At 34.3% G+C, this 21821-nt stretch overlaps 1 protein-coding gene across 1 annotated transcript in view; it reads right to left on the bottom strand.

Annotated features, from left to right (window-relative positions):
* The window catches only part of LOC136969640 (protein YIPF4-like), a 58447-nt gene that overhangs the window by 16095 nt on the left and 20531 nt on the right, over window positions 1–21821 (bottom strand). Inside the window, exons 3-4 of the mRNA XM_067263908.1 lie at window positions 13612–13783; window positions 2101–2178 (exon numbers count right to left, since the gene is read on the bottom strand). Of these exons, the coding sequence (XP_067120009.1) occupies window positions 2101–2178; window positions 13612–13783 (250 nt within the window). The remainder of the gene's footprint in view (window positions 1–2100; window positions 2179–13611; window positions 13784–21821) is intronic.

Here is a 21821-nt window from a genome sequence, read left to right as displayed (position 1 = left end):
CAGTATTAAGTTAGTTACTAACTACTCTGTAGTTCATACAAGGCAAATTGACAGCATTGTGCATGAATTATATTTGTTGCTTGTTTTTGGGAATGCAATTCTTAGAAATTCATTTGATTTTTGAAAGTTACAAATTGGTTAAAGTATTCCCTGGTTAATTCTAACAAAGGCTAATATTAACAAAGACTATTTATCCTTATGTCTCTCATGTCATGTGACTTTCACTATTCTGACAAGGTTTGAAATCTCAGAATACAGTTTGTCATGCTCTGTGATGACCATTTTACCTGGAAGCAATCTTACTTGTACAGAAGTGGAATGTTACTTTTAAGCTTTATATTAAGTTATATTCTTAGCATTTTTTTTATTTAGTAGAAAAGTCAATATAAGTTAATAATAATTAAATATTGAAAATATGTTGTCTCCTGAAACTCTTGCTATTAAAAAACTGATCTTGTATTTCATTTATGAAAACTAACAGAATTTATATATTGTGTAATTTATAATTATTCTCTGTAAGACTTCAGGATATTGTAAAATAAAAATGCCAAAAACTGTCCACATTTATTTGATAGGATTATACTGAGATGTAATTTAACCCAATTTTAAATTCTGTTTCAATTCTGTTCTGTTCAATTCTATTATAAAATATAACAACTTGTAAATATTAAAAAAACCAGTTATTAAAAAATTAATTTATATTACAATGATTATTTAAAATATATTTAAAGATAATTATAATATATATAAAAAATTTCATAATAATGAGAACATTGCTATAAAAGATAAAAAAAAAGTGGTTTGCATTTTTCAGTAATATAAAAATATTACTAAAAATATGTAAATATCTATATATTCATATGCATTTTTGTTTCTTTTATAATATTTTTGAAAATACTTTTAATTATCCACTTTTGTACTTTTAATATACAGCCCATTCCAGTTAATTGTTAATTGGGATCATTGTTTATTTGGGACATGCATTAAAAGACAGAAAACAAAAATATATAAGGCAAATTTACTTTGCTTATTTGGGACATCTCACCACATTATTGGGACAGCATGTACTGTACAGGGCTGACGAAAGGGAATGGAAGCTAGAGATTTTTCCTTGGGCCGAGAAAATATCGTAGCCCATAGTGGTTTTAACCTCTATAAATTAATGTTATTTTTACTAACAATAAATAAAATATTTGACTGCCTTTAATTAATAAAGAAACATTCTACATATCTTGTTTGTTCAAAAAAAAAAACCTGGCAACAGAGACCCAGTAAGGTGAAGAGGAAGCCAACTCTACCCTGGATCCTGCACAACCTCTTGATAGCCCTGAGCATATGCAGCAAAGAGGAGTACGTGTTAATGGGCTAGTGGTAAAACTAAATCAGAAGAGTTAGCTACAAAGATGGGTCTCACAAATTTCAATGCTACAGACAAGTTATTATTGTGATGGAAAACCAGACAAAAAATAAAATTTAATAGAGCACACAGTGAAAAAACAGTGCTGACACTACAAGTGCTGAAAAGTGGAAATCAACTAAGTTGCCTGAAATGCTGTAGAAATTTAGACCTGATCAAATCTACAATGCAGATGAAACAGGGCCATTTTACCATACCCTGCAAAAAATAATTGTTTCTTTTTGTTTAATTATTACATTTTAGTGTTATTTTTGAACTTGAATTTATTTACATATATAGTATGCATTCACACCGAACATTAATTATATTTTTCGATGAATGGTTTTGTCTTTATTGATAATTTTTTATCTTAGATTTTGTCTGTTTCCTTAATATTTGGTTTATTGGGATAACCACTTAAAGGTAAAATTAATCAAGTCCTGATGTGTCCCAATTAAGTGGAATCAACTATATCCGATTTTCAAATATTTTAAAATAATATTACTGAAACTTACAGATACTTTTAATTAAATTTTATATGTTTAAGCATGATAAAATAATTTATCTGCATGTTTTGATTTATGCAGTGTATAAAAAGTGTATTAAATTTTACATTAACATTTGAAATATATTTTTTTTACTTTTTCTTTACTTTTGTTAAAGAAGTCATCTAAAAACTAAAAGTAATGAAATAGTGACAATACCTCTCCTCCTAAAACCCTTGCTAATAAAAATATAACCAAAGATCCAAATATCCACATTGTAACAATCCAAGAAACAACCTGAAACATATACATAAAAGCATTTTATTTTATTTTATTTTTAACAATAATAAATAATTATCACCATTGATTTTTTTAGGAAAGTACTTAAATAACTTCATTTAATATTTATAAAAATTCTATTACATATCACATAATCATTTATTTTTTATAATTAAATGAACAATAATAATTATGAATTTAAAATTTATATAGTAATGGGATGTAAAATATAAAAAACTTGAAAATTATTAATTTATATAAATAAAATTATAAATATAGTGTGATCATTACACAACTTCCCCATAATGTATGATAGAAGCTTAATATTTGCACATTCTTTATCCAGTCAATTCACATAAACACATATTCACATAATTCACATAATTCACATAAACATAGTTCAAAATTCCTATATTCTTCCTATATTTGTAAAGGTAAAATTCACTTACCCACAAAAGAATTAGCAAAAGTAATTAAGCAATGAATAACAAAAGACAATTAAACAATTTTTAATGTTTTTATCTTAAATGTATTTTACTGCAATTTGTGTTTTCAACCATAAGATTGAGCTAGTGGATACTATTTTGTACTATTTCTGGAGTTATTATAATAAAGTACTTAGGGAGATAGTAAACATTGTGTTTTACATTTGTATGCACTTATACAACATAATGCTAGCATTATGTTGTATAAGTGGATTTTAATTATATATTGTACATATCGGAGCAAAGTCAGAAGTGCTTTAACCTAAAAGGTCCATTGTGTACTCCATAAAAAATTACTTCAGAAGTTTGATCCCTTTAAAAGAAAGATAATAGACATCTGAAGGAAAAATGGGAAATATTGCCAAGCTAAAAAAAAGTGAACAAGCCCTGTCTAAACAAAGGTCTGCACACTCACAAATGAGATGCAGAGAAGTCACAAAAAGTTGCAAATATAGAAAAAAGTGGAAGAGGAGGGTTTTATTTAGCACAAATGTTTACAAAAGTGACCAAAACTAGTCACAATGCCAACCAAAAATGAACATAATTTTTGCCAAAAGCAAAAAAACTCAATGATTTACAGAGAGCAAGCTAGGCAAAAATGTCTTACTCTGCTTTAGATCAGGAATTATTCTCCACAATAATGACTAAAAAAATCCAGTCTTTAGTATCACTAAAAAAAAATATAAGAAAAAACATTAAAAACTGATTCAGGTCCAATAAAAGGATAAAAAGCTTCCTGCTTTTTGGGTAAATTAGTACTATATTGTCAGCAATTCCCTCATGCCATAGCACCTGCAAGAGAAGAACTCTGTTGTGAACAACCATGTTATCTAAACAAACTGGCAGTTTGTTTAGATAACATTGTTGATTGTTGTTGAATATTAAAATTGGTTTTAATATTCTTAATGTCAACTCGTAAAATCATACAAACACATCTTTCATGTGTTTCCAACAGTAACTTTACATACAAGTTTGCAGTCTAATTTAAAGGACTGCTTCAGGTTAGAAGCCATTCCAAAGATAAAGGAGCTATGTTGAGTTCTAAAGTAGAACCATTTGAATATTCCATGACATTATTTAAAATTCTTACATTGTGATTCAGTATTTATACATTTAACCCCTTCTCAGTCACATGTGTATTCAAACCTCTTTTTTGTATTCATATTTATTGTTACTTGCATTCATCTTTTATTTTTTCTGTTAACATTCACTCATGTTTTCCCAATGTATGTAGTGTATATCTAAAGTATGTATGTGTAACCCTATGAAAGTTTTATAATTTTGTTTCAGTGGTTTTGAAAATGTTGTTTTTGTGATCCATGCCCAATTTTTAATGGGCAGTGTATATACTAGTGTGAGATCCATGATTTTATGGATATTTTACTCCATTTTCGAGAACTTTTTATATTACATCCATCGCGATTGTTAGAAGAACCTCGCCCAATATATGGATCGAATGACGCCCTTCTGTCAATAAATGGATGAGAATTTTAAGTCAGTTGCTAAATGATAATATCCAATTGTAAAAGGAGCAGAAAGTAAACGACACTGTTGCGTCAATGCAAGTTGTTGCTGAATCAACATCTGCAAAATCAACCTTTGTCTCTAACAACAGACAATCCTGTGATTGATTTTCCCAGGCCAATGAGGATAAAAGGAGGTAGATGTGAGAGCTCAGGGTGGAGTAAAGGAAGAGGTGAAAGGATATAGAAATATCCCGGCAGACCAGGCAGAGTCTCCCTGACTTTATACAAGCAGACATCGGAGAACAATCCAATGCTATACAAGGGAACAGCTACTCATCTCGCCATCTAGGATTTACCGACCCAACTTCCAGTCATCCTATACATCACCCTCAGAGATCTACCATATACTCCTCCATCAACCAAGGAGACAACCTTCTTTTCCCAAGGTATTTTTGGTAGAAAGATGTAAACTCTCTCCACATTCCAGAAACTAGGGATAGCCTCGTGGCATAGGAATTTGGATAGTTACCTCATTGTACAGGGTGTTTCACAATGTTTTGACGATTTCAAAGTTGAATAACTCATGTTAAAACCGAGATACAGCGACAGTGGCACCCTCTATTAGTAGTGCAGACTGTCAACTTTCATCTCATATTGGTTACTACACATGATAATCCCAAGGCCATTGAAGAGAAGCTGTTACACGACGAGTGAGTAACCGTATTGACAGGTGTGGCATCGTGGGGCCGTATTTTTCCAAAGGAACTGTTAACACTGCCCAGTATACAGAGATGTTGAATACGTTCCTAATCCCTACCCTTCGCCGTTGTAGATGTCTCTGGTCAACTTGGTTCCAACAAGACGGCACAACATGCCACACAGCCAACAAGCCCTTTGAAATTTTTCGTGAAGCTTTTGGCAACTGCATAATTTCCAAATGCGCTCATTTTGAATGGTCACCTTGCTCGCCTGATTTAACCCCGCCAGACTTTTACCTATGGGGTTATTTGAAGGCGAGAGTGTTATTCAACTTTGAAATCGGCAAAACATTGTGAAACACCCTGTATAATCGTATGTTATCTGCATTTAATCGCCATATTGTTTATATGTATATCTTAGGGTTAGAAGTACAGTAGAGCATCGATTATCCGACCCCCGATTAACCGACTTATCGGTTAACCGACTGCGTTCTAGTCGGCAAATTCAAATGTCTGCTAGTGATTTGGCGCTACAGTATTTGGTTATGTCTTGGCTACTTTAATATTATTTTTGTTAAATTTTTGCATGTTTTAGCTGGCAGCACTGGCTCGACCATGAAAGGGAGGCTAGTATTTAAACCAGGCCTAATACACTATACTAATAATGTATTTTTTCATACTTTTCAGTTATCCGACCAACCCCAGTCCCCAATTAAGTCGGATAATCGATGCTCTACTGTATATTAAACTCTTTGTTATAGTTAATATCTGTCTGCCTGTCTCATTTGGTACATGGCTCCTACCAACTTATCCATTGAACTCCCCACTCATTGATGACTCTCCTATACCCATTTATCTAAGATCCCAGTATCTATGCTTTTAAAAGCCATCCACAGACAACATAAGCAGATCTTGCTGACCTGTTGACATGTAAGTGGCATTTAGGGAATGGCCCCCGTGCCCTTGGCATCTCATACTAGCACATGTGCCATTGAATTTCAATGGGACTTTTAATAAACAATTTCTCTATGTGTTCCGTGTTTTGTTTTCATATATGTGTGTGAAAGTGTTTGCATTCTTTTGTTATTGTTATAATTTCAATTATTGAATAAGACAACAAAAAAATGAACAAAATTTAGAATGACACCAAACATGAACCACAACCATACCATACCATATTACCAAATTAAAACATGAAGACTGAACTATAAAAATAAATAAATAAGTTTTATTTATTTAGTTTTTTTATTTTGGACTCTTTCCTGCAGCCACTAAGAGGGCCTTTTCATTTGGCCCATTATGGGTTTGGCCAGATCTATAGTTGGTTGGCTAGTTGGTGAACAATGAAGCCATACATATGGAAAAAGACTACCAATGAAAAATTTTTGGATTTCTTTGCCCAGCTGATTTCAATCCCTTGTTCCCAAAGTAGACGGCCTAAGTGGTTAAGGCATCATCCGTATCCAACTAGATCATCTTATATTCTCTAATCTGGTCATGTCATTTCCCCAATGTAATGGAATGAGACTTCCCTGTAAATAGTATTCTATATAATGAGGCTATTATTTAATTTTTCTGAGTTTAATGTTTTAATATAATTTTATTATATAATTTGTAAGTATAATTTTAAATTCACTTGTGAAATTAGAAAACTGTTAGGGATGCCAATGGGTGGTTTGGTGAGTTTAAAACATTTACTTCCAATGTTGATTGATATTCAAATTGTCCATTTTCTGTTAGCTAATAGAATCATTTGATTCATGCTTCAAAAGAAATCATTTTATCACTTTATATGGTATAAAGGTAGAAGGAAAATAGATTTTTCAGCAAGAATATACAATTACATATAAAGTTAATTTTTAAAAAAAGTGAATAATATATGGTACTGTAATCAGTGTTCACATCAACTCTGTGTCACTAACTCATGAAAAAAACACACAAATATACCAAAAACCAATAAAATGAATAAAATTATTCACTAATATACCAGATGTTCGTTAGAAATAGACAAAAACATTTGTATCATTAAATAATTTTATTCCTTTTACTGGTTTTTGATATATTTGTGTTTTTCTTTACATACAACCAATTTGAAGAAGTGAATATGTTACTAACTCATTTTTATATATACATAATAACTTATACAGGTATCCCTCATACAACATGGTATTTCTACAGTACAGTTTCTCTCTAACACAGTTTTAAAAATTGGAGATAATCCTCGTACAACACGACTTCCAGTTTCCCTCTAACACAGGTTGGGAAATCCTCCACACAAAATTTCACAATTTTTAAGTATAAACTCCGTTATTCAATTTTTTTTTTATTCAAACAAGCATGTGTGTTGTCTCAAATTTGCCCATTGATGGATTTTAGAATATTGAAGTTTTCAATCTGCTTTGTGTCTTTCATCAGATTTACTTTAATGAAAACTGATAATAGAATTTTTTCCTTCCTGTCATAGCTTTCCTATCAACCAGGTATCATTGTCATTGCTTTCAGACTTTAGCCCTTAAGACTGTCACTGTGTTCTGTTTTCATAGATTAATCTTTGTATTTAGTTAGGCTTATTTAAACATTTTTAGGAAACTGTCATTAAACATTTTTTAACTGCAGGTAAGTAATCATTTGTAAAAAAGACAAATGAAATACAGCAGTATCTCAATACTCAAACTGTTTGAAACTGGAACAATTTGGTATTTGAGCACAAATTCTAGAAAAAAAAAATATCGCTCAGTACTTGACTGAACAAATGCAAACCACTGAAACAAATTTTTGATTAGTAACATGTTTTTGTTTTGTCATCCATAAAATTTTTTTTATGATAAAAATAAAAATATGAAAATGTTGCTGATACTTCTGATCAAGATCAACAAAAAAGCTCTGATGATATAATACTTTGTAAAAAGAAAACACCCTCATTAACTAAAATTAATATTAACAGTACTTTCAATTGTGATTGTTGATTGGAAATAAAGTAATGATTGCTTTAATAAACATATTTCTCTTAGTAACAAAAAGAATAGTATACTTTTGCTAACTCCTGGAACATAACTCTATGTTTTGCATTAGTCTTTTGTTTCATATAGCACAAATTTACATAACGTGGCACTTTTTCAAAACATAATTACCATGTTATACAAGGGATACCTGTATTTGTTTGTCATTTAAAATATTATTTATATGAATTTCAAAGCAGATCTAAAATAATTCAACAGAAAAAAAATTTAATTTTCAAAATCCTTTAAGATAAAAATTGAAACACAACAGAACCCTGTTAAGAAGTTTTTGAAGGGACCACTGTAAGATAAACTTCTTATGCAGGAATTGTAAAAAATAATTTTTTATTTGTATTTTGTCATTCGATCCTACTGATCTTTAGAACTAAGCAGACAAACACGAACAGTAACAAAAAAACTTTATTAAAAAGGTGAGAACTGTCACCGACATCCTCGGCCAACATCCAGGCAAAAACCCGCGAACTTTCGCGCCTCTTTTTCTACAGTTGCCAGCCAACATCTCGTTGGCAAGTGTTGCCAGGCAGTGTTCGGGATCTCTGGCGCTGGCGGCCACAGCTACTCCCCCACCAGTGTCTGCGACACGAAACGAGCGGGAAAGGATACATGTCGGCCAGAGCGTGTGGTAGTTTGTCGCGTTGGGGCTGGATTGTCTGTGGTACGTTTAGTTGGCGCTGGTCTTGGCATTGGAGACGTTGGGGGTAACTGGTCCGACTCACTCGCTGCGAGAATAAAAGCCGGTTTCAGTCGATCAATAGAAACTACAGTTTCTTTTCCCTTTATGCATAGAGTGAATGTCTTGCTACCACGTGACACGACTTCGTAGGGTCCATCGTATGGAGGCTGCAAGGGCTTCCGTACAGCATCATTGCGAAGAAATACGTGGGAACATGACTGCAGTTCTTTGTGGATAAATGGGTTGCGGTAGGAGTGGTGCACCACAGGCACTGGTTTTAAGTTTGCCATCATCGTCCTGAGTTTTTCGACGAAAGAACATGGATTGACGTCCTGAGAACCTGGGACGAAAAACTCTCCAGGCAGTCGGAGGCTGGTGCCATAGAGCATCTCAGCCGCGGTAGTATTGGTGTCTTCACGGAGCGCAGTTCGCAATCCTAACAAGACTGTAGGTAGCACTTCCGTCCATCTTTCAGTAGAGTGACACTTGATGGCAGTTTTAAGTGAACGATGAAAGCGTTCAACAATGCCATTTGCAATTGGATGGTATGCTGTTGTCCTAACTCTTTGGGTACCAAGAAGTTGAGTGAGGGATTTAAATAAGCCAGATTCGAATTGCCGTCCTTGATCAGATGTTATTTGGGCAGGCACTCCAAAGCGAGATATCCAGCCTGAGTACAGGGCTGAAGCTACTGTTTCAGCTGCTATATCTGGCAACGGGATTGCTTCAGGCCAACGAGAAAATCTATCGATGATTGTGAGGCAATATGTTGAGCCGTTGGAAGGTGGCAATGGACCAACAATGTCAATATGAATATTTAAAAATCTAGCGTCTGGAATAGGAAAGGTTCCCAAAGGGCTAGCGACATGTCTCTGGATCTTCGACCGTTGACAAGAAATGCAGGTGCGAGACCATGTCTGGCAGTCTTTACTGATGGATGGCCAAACAAATTTTGCTTTTACCAATCTTGTTGAGCTCCTTACACCTGGATGGGACAGGTTATGGACAGTGTTGAAAGCAGTGCGACGATAACTAGGCGGAATGTATGGACGAATGCGACCTGTCGATACATCACAGTAAATTTCGACATCACTATCAGGAAGTTTAAACTTCTTAAGTACAAGTGATGAGTCACTTGAAGTCAGGAGAGACTGGAGCTCAGGATCTTGCTGTTGGTCTTTTGCAATTTTGCTATAATCTATAGATGGGCTACTAATTGATTCAATACGGGAAAGAGCATCAGCTGGAACGTTATCGATCCCCTTTATGTGTCTGATGTCTGTTGAGAATTGTCCTATAAAATCAAGATGTCTCAACTGACGGGGTGTACACTTATCGTGTCGTTGCTGGAAGGCAAACGTTAATGGTTTATGGTCTGTGTAAATGGTGAACTGTCGTGCTTCCAGCATAAACCGGAAATGTTTCACAGCCAAATACACAGCCAGAAGTTCTCGGTCGTATGCAGAATACTGACGCTGAGAGTTACTCAGTTTGCGGGAAAAGAACGCCAGTGGCTGGAGACCTTGTGCTGTAACTTGATGAAGGGCAGCGCCCACAGCAGAATCGGATGCATCGACGTGAAGTGCAAGGGTAGCACTTGGTGAAGGATGATGTAGTAAGGTGGCATCTGCTAATTGTGACTTACATGACTCAAATGCCTGAATCGAATTGTCAGTCCATTTAATCTCGCGCTGGTCGTTTTTCTTTGCTCCTTTAAGTAGGTCGTGTAAAGGAGCTTGGTGATGGGCCGCATGGGGTAGGAACCTACGATAGAAGTTCAAGATGCCTAAGAACCTTCTCAGTTGTTTGAGGGTCTGTGGTCGCTTCTGTTGAGTTATGGCAGATACACGTTCTGGAAGTGGCATAACGCCGTGGGGAGACACCATGTATCCTAAGAATGATACATGTGGGGCAGCAAAAGTACACTTGGATGCATTGATTTGCAGACCGTACTTGTCAAGGCGTTGAAACACTTGCCGCATGTGCATCTTATGTTCCTCCCACGAAGTGCTAGCAATGAGGATGTCATCTAGGTATGAAAAACAAAAGTTTAAGCCTTTCAGAACTTCGTGCATGAATCGTTGGAATGATTGGGCTGCGTTGCAGAGACCAAAAGGGAGGAAAACGAATTCAAATAGCCCAAATGGCGTTGTAATGGCTGTCTTTGGCACATCATCTGGGTTAACTGGTATATGATGGAAGGCTCTAACCAAATCGATCTTGGAAAATATTCGGGCTCCGTGTAGACTTTGACCAAAATCGTGGATGTGTGGCACTGGATAGTGATCGGGAACAGTTATCCTATTCAGGGCACGATAGTCTCCAGTAGGTCTCCAATCGTTACAGACCCTTCGGCACCATATGGAGGGGAGAAGCCCAGTTGGACTTTGATGGTCTGCATATACCTAACTCCATCATGTGCTGGAATTCTTGCTTTGCTACTTGCAGCTGAGCCGGATGCAATCTACGGGGTTTGGCAAATACGGGTGGACCGTGTGTCTCGATATAATGCACTGTGTTGTGCCTGACTTTATCTGAAAACGGTCGAGGACGAGTGAGATGTGGAAAGTCCTTGAGGATATCCTGCATTGGGGAATTGCTGATTATAGTTTTGACCGAAGTAGGTGGTCCTGTATAATATCTTCCTCGTGTAGTAAGGGAAGTCAGGGGGTCAACCAGTAATCTGTTTCTGATGTCGAGAATGAGTCCAAAGTTGGCCAAAAAGTCTGCACCGATTATAGGCTTCTGCACATCAGCTATGGTAAATTCCCATCTGAAAGAACGTCTTAAGTTGAGGTCAAGTTCTAGCACCTTTGTTCCATACGTCAAGATTTTAGAGTCGTTGGCAGCATACAATTCAACCTTTGTAGGCTGATTCTTAGTGCGATTGGGAATGATCGATAAATCTGCTCCAGAATCAATTAAGAAATTTAGGCCAGTTTTGTTGTCATACACAAACAGACGGCTATATTTAGGAGCCAGGCTGGACCCACAGGCCGTTACTGCGGCTGGCTGCGCTCGTTTCCCTGATCAGCAGTTCGGTCGAAGGAACACGGCGAACGACATTTCCTAGCAGCTGATCCAAACTTATCATGGTAGTAACAATATCCCTGACGATTGAGGCTTCTTCCTCGAGGGCGTGAACTAATGCGATACCTCGAATTCGGATCATGTCGGTTTCTCTCTCTACTACGATAACGGGGACGAGCAGTACGCGATACATTAAGTTCTGCAACCTTCGTTGTGAGTTCTAAAATCTGCATTTCGAGATTTTTGATTACGGGATTTCCGGCTTCTAAGTTGATGCTGGCCAGTTGGGTTGGTTCTGTAAGTTCAGCAACCTTGTCAGCAAGGATGGCTAGCTTGTCTAGTTCATCACCGCTAACAGCCAGAACTGTCTGAATATTTTTGGGGAGACGTTGGAGCCACAAGTTTCTAAGAAATTCTTCGGTAATCTTGCCCGCTGAAAGCTCCCTCATTTTACGGAGTAAAACGCTGGGTTTCTGATCCCCTAACGCCAGATCTTCAAGCAGAATTTTAGCCTCTTTAGCAGCGGAGTTCTGAAAAATTTCGAGGAGTCGATCTTTGAGTTTAGTAAACGGAGCCTCGGCTGGACGGTCAAATACTAAGTCACTGACGTTAGATAGAATCTCCGCGTCCAGGGAATTGATTAAATAGTTGTACTTAGTGTTCTCACTTGTAATCCGATTAATGGCAAAAGCTGCGTCTAGCTGCACAAAAAATAATTTGATGTTGGTTTTAGTGAAGATAGGCATTTTTGCCTGTACACGTCCGATTTCCAACTCGTTCTGTTCCGCCATTTCGGGCGCCTAACTATGCGGGTACAAGGAAAGCGGGATAGTCTTTGATTAGGCTTAGCCCGAGTCACGCACTCTTAGTCGTCTTATTGAATTTACGATTCAGAAACTGATCATACCTGCATGTCCTGTTAAAAATGTTCCTTCAAAGACACAGAGTTGTTCACTATCCAATTCAGTCGAAAGTCCAGGTAGTTCGTTAATCGCATCACGTTCGGGTCACCACTTTGTCATTCGATCCTACTGATCTTTAGAACTAAGCAGACAAACACGAACAGTAACAAAAAAACTTTATTAAAAAGGTGAGAACTGTCACCGACATCCTCGGCCAACATCCAGGCAAAAACCCGCGAACTTTCGCGCCTCTTTTTCTTACAAGTTGCCAGCCAACATCTCGTTGGCAAGTGTTGCCAGGCAGTGTTCGGGATCACTGGCGCTGGCGGCCACAGTATATTCACTTTTATTTCAATATCAAGTAATATAACATAGCATAGTGTAACATAGTAAAATAGCAAAATGCACTGACTATAGCAAGTGCTTAATGTCAACAGTTAATGGACAGCACCTAGATAGGTGAGTATAGTCAAAACAATAAGACCCCAGCAAAATTAGTGACCACCCCAGGTGTGCATGTGTTTGATATACAATATGGTGAATATCTAGAGTTATTTTATTAAAACTTTACTGTTTTTATAAAGTAACTCCAGATAAAGTTATGGTGAGGAAAAAGATTACAATTTGTCTCCAACAGAAACTTGGATATTGTGGGTAGAATATCGTTAATGGGACCAATATTTTGGAATTTCTTACACGGAAAAACTTGTTATGCCAGAAATTTTAACACACATCTTATAGTGTAAATGCTGGGACTGGAAAATTTGGACTTCTTATGCAGGGAAACCTTTCATGCAGAAACTTCTTAAATGGGTTCTACTGTATATATTTTTCTATATCTAAAAATAGATAATTTCTGATTCTATACTTTGTAATAAAGTTTTAAAAAGAAAATGGCAAAAAATTTCTTTCAAATTGTCATTTATTCTATATATGATGAAAGATAATATTTTAGTAACAAATAATTGATTGAAAAAATTATATTTAATATTAGCAGAGAAAATTTATTTAAATATTGTACGAACTGAGAATTCAATTTATACAATGTTTAAATACTTAAATAAATTTAATTAATATCACCACTTATATTTCATATTTTAGCATAAAATATGAGTACAAATCCTTACACATAACAAAATTAATTGTAATTTAACTCACTATTTTACATAATACTTACATTAAACTGACCATAAAGTGATACCAAGGAAAATAATAATACCACAAGTAATGGACCCCAAAAGTCTGGACTGTCACGTACCAAATGCCTTTTAAAACCAAGAAATGGAAAAGGAAATAATACACAGCATACTTTATAGTAGATGTCTTTCATGTCAATATCTAATTCTTCCCTAAAAAATCATAAGTAATTAAAAGTAAATATTTTTTTAGAAATTAAGACCTATTCAGATAAGTCGAATGTCTGCAGAATAGTGGCTACACAGTTACTATACAACGGCTGCACCAACTGCTATGGCATACTAATTTTATGTGATAATTCACACTCAAGAGAAAGTCTGCAGCCATAGAACATTGTTGGTTGCCAGATGCAGCTGCACAGCATCCATAGCAGAATGGATGTTGTGCAGTCACAGATTGTCTATGAGCTATTGCATTATGAATAATTCACATAAGCAGAAGTGGCAGTTGTGTAGAGAGAGCAGTACTGATATATCATCTGCCCAGTCAATCTCATGTTAGTATCTTCTTTCTGCATGATATTTTTCAGAGTATGATATAATTCACCAAAGCTTGAAAGTGAAATTCTGAAGTAGTTAAAAATTTTGATTTGTCTGAATTTGCAAACAAGTATCTATGGTGACTGGCCAACTCAAAACAAATTCTTTTATCTTCTATCCATAGTGTGTCTGCAGAAAAAAACAACACACCACATAATAACTGTGTGGCTACCATTCTGCAAAAATTCTGAACTCAGTCTAAACATACACACATATATCAACAGTAATAATATTATGTAAACATTTTCTCACAATTACAACTATATATAAATATTACATAAGCTGATAACCAACAAAAAAGTTTCATAGTTCATTAATATTGTTACTATGTGGTTTCAAATCATAAATGGTTGTATTAGTCAAATATAATTAGTTGATATTATGTATATGTTAATATAATTAGTCAAAAATATTTAATTTTTAAAATACATAAATTTTTAATTCTCATAATTATTCTTATCATTCATAAATATTATATTTGATTATAATGATTTGTGGCTTTCATATAATTAATTATAAAAATTTGGTTTTACATTTATAGATGTTGAAGAGTGATGATTTAAATAATTTCATTTACTACAATTCTAAAATTGGTTTACAAGATTTGTATAAAAACTGTCCAATATCATTCTTTATTTTTCAAATGTTTTTGGCTAATTTTGCAGCAATCATTGGGATAATTTCATTTACATAATCAATACAGACTCTCAAAGAAAATGAAAATTTATAAATTTGTATGTGATATAAAGTTTACCAAGTACTGTAATGAAAGTACATTTTATTACTTAATTAATGTTAATAAATGTCATAATTAGTAACTTTGTCCATCAAAATTATCAGAAGTAGAGTCATCTTAAAAGGCAATTATTTACATATTTTGTTTTATATTGTCATTTTCTAATTTTTCATTCTATCAAATCATGGTTAAATAGCAGTTATTAGAAGTCCAGGTAAATGGAGTATGTTAATAAATGTGAATTTAACTAATTATGATGTATTAATATAGCAATACAGCAAGTAATGAGATTATTTACTATTGTTTCATTGTGATAATATATAATATTTTATGACAATTGTTTGATATTTTATCAGTTTCATTAATAATGTGTAAAATAGCACTAATTTCATCTATTTCATTCATATTTAATTCTACAGGTTAAATGGAAAATAACTAGGCATTGAGAAATTGTTATAATTTTTGTAATTATAATAATGCAATCATAATAAAATTTGTATATGCATGTACGTACATCGATTAATGGAATTTTATAATTCCCACATTGATGATATGGCAATGACCAAGAGAGGCTGCATGCACAGTGTCAAATAAGATGGCCAATGTCTTGTCTGTTCAGGCATGGCACAAATTGCTGTGCTGTAATGTGTGGAAATCAGTGGTTGCTTTCCAGAAATGATAGATTCTTGATTGAGTATGTGTAAAACAGCTTAAAGCTGTGCAAAAAATGTCAACGTTAGAGGGTCAGATTTGAGAGTGAGTAAGGCAAGTCCCCACTGTGTTGTATCGTCACAGCCTGAGCATATAACTCGGTCTGATTTCAATTGTTCAAACACCTCAGTGATTACTGGGTAGCCAACTGCCTATGATTAAGTTACAGTCTCTTTGTATTCTATAGTGCCATTTGGCAGAGCAGGGTTAAATTACTTAGAGTTGTTATATGAGGCAGAGATGGTAGTATATGGTGAAAGGACATCATCTGGAAATAATCAAGAATTGTCATTCAAAGCTAAAATGACCACAGGTTTGGTTGCAGATGCACAGAGAAGTGATCATACATCCACATCACAATCCCACAAAGCTGATGGATGCCTACATTGAATTTTAAGGTATGCATCTGTATTTCCATTTAATAAGGTCGTGTCAAATAATATTCATTATCTTTGCTTTAGAAATTACAGAAATTATAGAACAATATCCTGGATATCTTCATCCTCACAGGTTGTGTGTATCAGTGTTGCTTGATGGAAAAAAGCCTCTGTGTCTTCATCAGAGATGCATGTGGCAAGGGCAGTGGAGAGTTTTTCCTTGTCAAAGTCATATTGATGTTCCCTTAACCTCTGTTTTAAAGATCTAATGGTAGAACATGTCTGTTATTTTCATTTAAATGTGGTATAAGAAAATTTTTCAGCATATTCAGATACACAATACAATCAATGGTTCCCTTCTGGAAAAATAAGGCACCTACTTTATATATTCTATGCTAAGAGTGAATTTCACTTTTGGACATTCACTTTTGGACTATCATAAACATGTTCCACAGTTTCTTGTGAAGTTTTGAAGCCTACAAATCCTGCAGATGTAGGTGTTCACTTTACCACTTAAATGAAATAACAAATAAAGATAATGATGTCCAGGAATGTCTTATCTTCCTTAATTTGATGCAATATTTTTGCACAAAGTTTCTGACATACCATCTTATCTGCATCAGTAATTTCTGCAGCATTAAAAAGTTCCAGCCTTCTAGCAAAAATTTTAAATTTTCTAATGTTTTTGGCTATCTATGTAGCCATCATCAAGAACAAACATATAAAGAAATAGTTTTTAAAATTTAAATTCAACAGTGTTCCAAATATGGATCAGTGACATACAATTGCAATAACATAAATAAATAATAATAATAATAATAATAAAGTATACAAAAATATATAATACATAATAATATATAGTAATACCCCGAGTTATGTAAGTACTGTGGACCGTAGACCTTTATGTAACTCAAATTTTATGTAAGGCCGCGACTCCACTAGCGTAAAAACAACTGTAAAACCCCTCACCGTAAAAGCTTTTAATCACGTGACCTATTTGTGTTTGTGCCCGGATTGCAGTGGAGGTCCAGCTAGCAAAGCTTTTTATGGTGACGATACTATTACAGTTGTATACATGATATATCGATATAAAGACAATGATTATATTGTGAGTATCTGAATTTTGGACCTACGTTGTATTTTCTGTGTTATGCCACGACGTCAGGATTTGTCGCCTTTTTGTCAACTACCTAGCGACTAACTGTCAACTTTTACACATGAGAAAGAACCATCCGTTTAGTTCTCAGGCGCTTAAGTGACGCTTTCTCATCACCTTCGACCTAAGTTGCATCGAAAGACAAACAATACCTCAAAAAATTCGTCAGTTGCCACCCTGATCGACTCTCGTCAAGTGACTAAATTTCCTAGTGCGGGTTTTTTCCTTTGTGTATGTGCTTGGATTACGCTGCTGTACGCCGTATGCTTTTTTTGGATTAATCTCCGGCCTTCTACGGAACTATCATCGGCACTGCAAGTTTTGCCGCTCTACGCACCTACGGATTGATTGATTAACGCTTCAACAAGGTATTTATCGCCACGCGAATTTTTTGTAAACTCTCTCTCTCTTGAAATTGCGACGTTAGGCCTATTTCCCTCTGGTTCTGTATGTAAGTCATGCTTCTTGTAAATAAACGTTGTGTTTTAGTTAACGAGGCCTCTGTTGTTTCCGGGGCATTGTCCTACCCTCCATCCTGAATCCGATTGCCCCGAAACGCAACCACTCGCGCATCCAATCGTTGAACCGCCACGGCTTCCGTGTCAGCTAAGACACGGTGGTGTCAGTCCTGACGTGGCATCAAAGAGGTGCCGACCCCCTGGTCACACTATTCTACAAGTTTTTTCTGTACTATAATTACAAATGTAGTAAAAATAATATCTTTACTTTCATATATTAACTTTTATTATTGTATTATTAAGATAATATACAGCACTTATAAGCTTAGCTTTTTTATTATATACTCCTCTAAATGAAGGATTTTCCTTTGGACGTCCATATCTCGTGTTTTAGGCATTCATTATTATAATCGGGATACCTCATGTCGTAGATACACGAATACTTTCGGATGTTTTTGATAAATCTTTCTGGATCTATTCTAGTTCTTTTCCTAGTAGCCATGAGCGAACATACACAAAAGCTCATTTTCTGCCATTTTCGCACCGTGTCACAATGACCTAGATTTCACTGACTTCCGATTGGTGGATGGTACTGTTTTATGACCGTATTCAATTTTTGCAGTGTTCAATTTTTGAAGTGAATACCACTTCAAAAATTGAACACTGCTCAACTTGCTTTTATGTTGGTTTTATGACCTGCTCAAACATAAAATATCATGGTCACGTGATTAAAAGCTTTTACGGTAAGGGATTTTACGGCCATTTTTACACTAGTGGAGTCACGGCTTAAGTCAAATTTGTAAATTGCTTAAGTGTAACTATATAATTAATAACCTAATACTGTATTTATTATTATACTACTGGACCTAGCCACACATTGCTGTAGCTCAAAATGTATCTATTACAAATGTATAACACTTTCCCCGCGGGAGATTTCGAAAAATCCCTTCTTAGTGTACATTCTCTTGACATACCCTATTAAAACACAATCAAAAATGCACAAAACCGCATGTAAAATAGTATAAATAGAAGCCGTGTTCTTCATGGTAAGCCTTAATTCTGTCCCTCTCCCCTCCGGTGGGGGGAATTTCGACATGTATATTATATAAAAACACATGCATATTCGAATGCAACATTGTATCAAAATTTCAAAGGAATCAGTAGGAACAAATAAACATTACATTTTTATTTATATAGATAGACTAGCTGTTACCCACAGCTTTGCCCGCTTGGATTTTGCAATTTGATAGAAATAACCCTCCCTCAGTACTTCACTAAAATTCTCAATTATTAGTTGTTACTAATTTGGTAAAATTACTGATTTTTGTTTGTTTCAAACTATGGACTGCTAATGCACCTAAATTCAAGTTTCAAATATTATGGGATTCTGAGATATGATAAATCTGAGTTTAATTTTTTTTCGAAACATAAATGGCGTTATCTGAAACTCCCTAAATTTAAATAAATAATAAAATGTAAAAATACGGAGCATTCACAAAGATAAAACCTTTGTCATTGCACACCATCAGTAGTCCATCGGAAATTACAAAAATTACGGAGATGACCTTCCCTTTTAGGCAACTGCCTCCGCAACAAACATGCAAAAATGGTAAGACGTCCTCTGGTGTTTTCGCTACTATCACAATAATATTTTTTTAAAAATTAACAAAGTAAAATCATGGCCGATGTTATTTCAGACACCTTAGTAATTATTTAATTTATAACAAACTAAATATATAAAATTCTCACACGTGTGACAATCAAACGTGGGTCGTATCAGCTTACACTAATAACTTTCTTAGAATTAAGGAAAATGGAAAAAAAAGCAAAAGGAATAGAAATACCCGGGGTTTTTCATAGCGACGTGCTCTTGGAAAGGACACCACTTTGAAACTCTCCTTTATTTGTGACCCTCTTCTTATCGTAGACCTTTCATCTATTCCTGACTTCGTCATTTGTCCTCAAGGTTTTCTGTCCATAGTCTATTTTTTCTTTCTAACTTCTTTGGCACCTCTCAGTCTCGGATCATCTTTCTCAAGGTCTGGAGCACTCTTTTCCCCTCCCTGCTTCTTCAAGGTTTTCACCAAAAGCGACTCTTTCTCTGTCCGTTTGGTCCCGGGGCCCCACAACGTCTTTTGTTCTACTTATTTTCATGGAAAAAATAATCCTACCCAGGGCAAAAGGGTTAGATGGCCACACTATAGTCAAACAAATATATGATAACAAATTCGAATTTAAATGGTTCGAACATTTGTAAAAAATTTTAATACGTAAATATTGTACATTTGGAAATTAAGTTATCATCATCAGAAACAAAAAATCACATCTAAAACAGTAGAGTAAAAGCCATTCTTCCGGTTAAGACTTAATGCTCTCTCTCTCTCCCTCCCATAGGGGAATTTTGAAAAATCCCTTCTTAGTGTGCGTTTCCCTGATGTACCCTAACTGTGTACCAAATTTCACCTCTTTAGGTTCAGTGGTTTGCTCTGGGTGATGATGAATCAGCCAGTCAGTCAATCAGTCAGTCAGTCAGTCAGTCAGGACAAGTAGTTTTATATATATAGATAGAAGATGATCTGCTTTAGTTCATCCAAATAATGCCTCGCAGAAAAGCAGACTTAGATCGTCGTATAAGTGGAGTTAGCATCATCTGTTGGACATAAAAGCCTTAATCTTGTCCCTCTTCCCCCCAGGGAAAATTTCAACATCTATATTATGTAAAAACACGCCTGTATTTGAATTGTGTAAAAATTTCAAAGGAGATTAGCTATTAGGAACAAACGAACATTACATTTTTATTTATATAGATATGTGTATTGTTTCACTGCTTGACCTTCACTGAGTACTGTACAGTATTATAGAAGAATCTTGTTTACAAGAAAGACTTCCTGGTACGCTTGCGTACGTGCTTACAATTAGACCAAAAAGTAAAGGATTAACAGAGCAATAAAGTAATAAATTGGTACAGTGTGAAAGAAAAAAAGGGAGAGAGAGAGAGAGAGAATGAATGCTTGAAATAAAATAATTCTTTGTAAAATTACATGTTACTCTACTCAATTTTTTCTAATTTTTGAGATTTACACTTTATGTAATTGTGAATTTATGTAAGTCACGTGTCACATATCTCAGGGTATTACTGTACCTTAAAAAGTAGCCATATACAAAAGTACTATTAAGAACATATGTATTAACCACATAAGGATGCAGTGAGCTTATCAACAGCATGGAAATTTCTTATATACTGTGATGGAGACAAAACTATACAGTAATTTACTGTTATATAATCAACAAATCCAGGGTTTATTATTATTGTTTATATTTTTTAAGGTATATTATTATATATATATATATTTATATACTTTATTATTATTATTATTATTATTTATTTATGTTATTGCAATTGTATGCCACAGATCCATAAAATAAAATAAACAACCATTCAAACTTCAGCAAAAATTCTTTAATCTTAAGAACGTTTTCAAACGCATTAAGCGTCCATCTTCAGTTACTTCTTTAAATCGAATATGAAATTCAAACAAATATTACGTAAATTAACGGTACGAATTACAATAAATAAATAAATAAAAATAAAATAAAATAAACAGGATTATTGTAATTTACAAAATTATGCCAATATTTCATAAACAAAAAAAAAAATAAATAAAAATAAAATAAAACGAAAAAAAATAAAAAATAAAACAAAAAAAAAAAACCAACATGAAATTTAAATCAATCACAGATTATCACAGTATTTTAAAGATTTCCACAGCTTGGAAATCTTTATGCGATGATTTGGACTAATTATAGAAGTACGATAATCCTAGAGCTGGTGTTGGTCTTGTTTTTTGTTGTTGGGCTTTCTAGCCCTTAGAAGTCTTTAATGACAGATGAGAGTAATCGTAAAATACTGCGATAATCCGTGATTGATTTAAACCTCATGTTGGTTTTTTTGTTTTTCGTTTTATTTTTATTTTTATTTTATTTTTATTTTTTGTTTATGAAATATTGGCATAATTTTGTAAATTACGATAATCCTGTTTATTTTACTTTATTTTTATTTTTTATTTATTGTAATTCGTACCGTTAATTTACGTAATATTTGTTCGAATTTCATATTCGATTTAAAGAAGTAACTGAAGATGGACGCTTAATGCGTTTGAAAATGTTCTTAAGATTAAAGAATTTTTGCTGAAGTTTGAATGGTTGTTTATTT

Source organism: Centruroides vittatus, unplaced genomic scaffold (assembly GCF_030686945.1).
Source record: "Centruroides vittatus isolate TY-2023 unplaced genomic scaffold, ASM3068694v2 contig_18, whole genome shotgun sequence".
In the NCBI taxonomy this organism is placed as follows: Eukaryota; Metazoa; Arthropoda; class Arachnida; order Scorpiones; family Buthidae; genus Centruroides; species Centruroides vittatus.
This window is presented reverse-complemented; position numbering and strand designations above follow the sequence as displayed.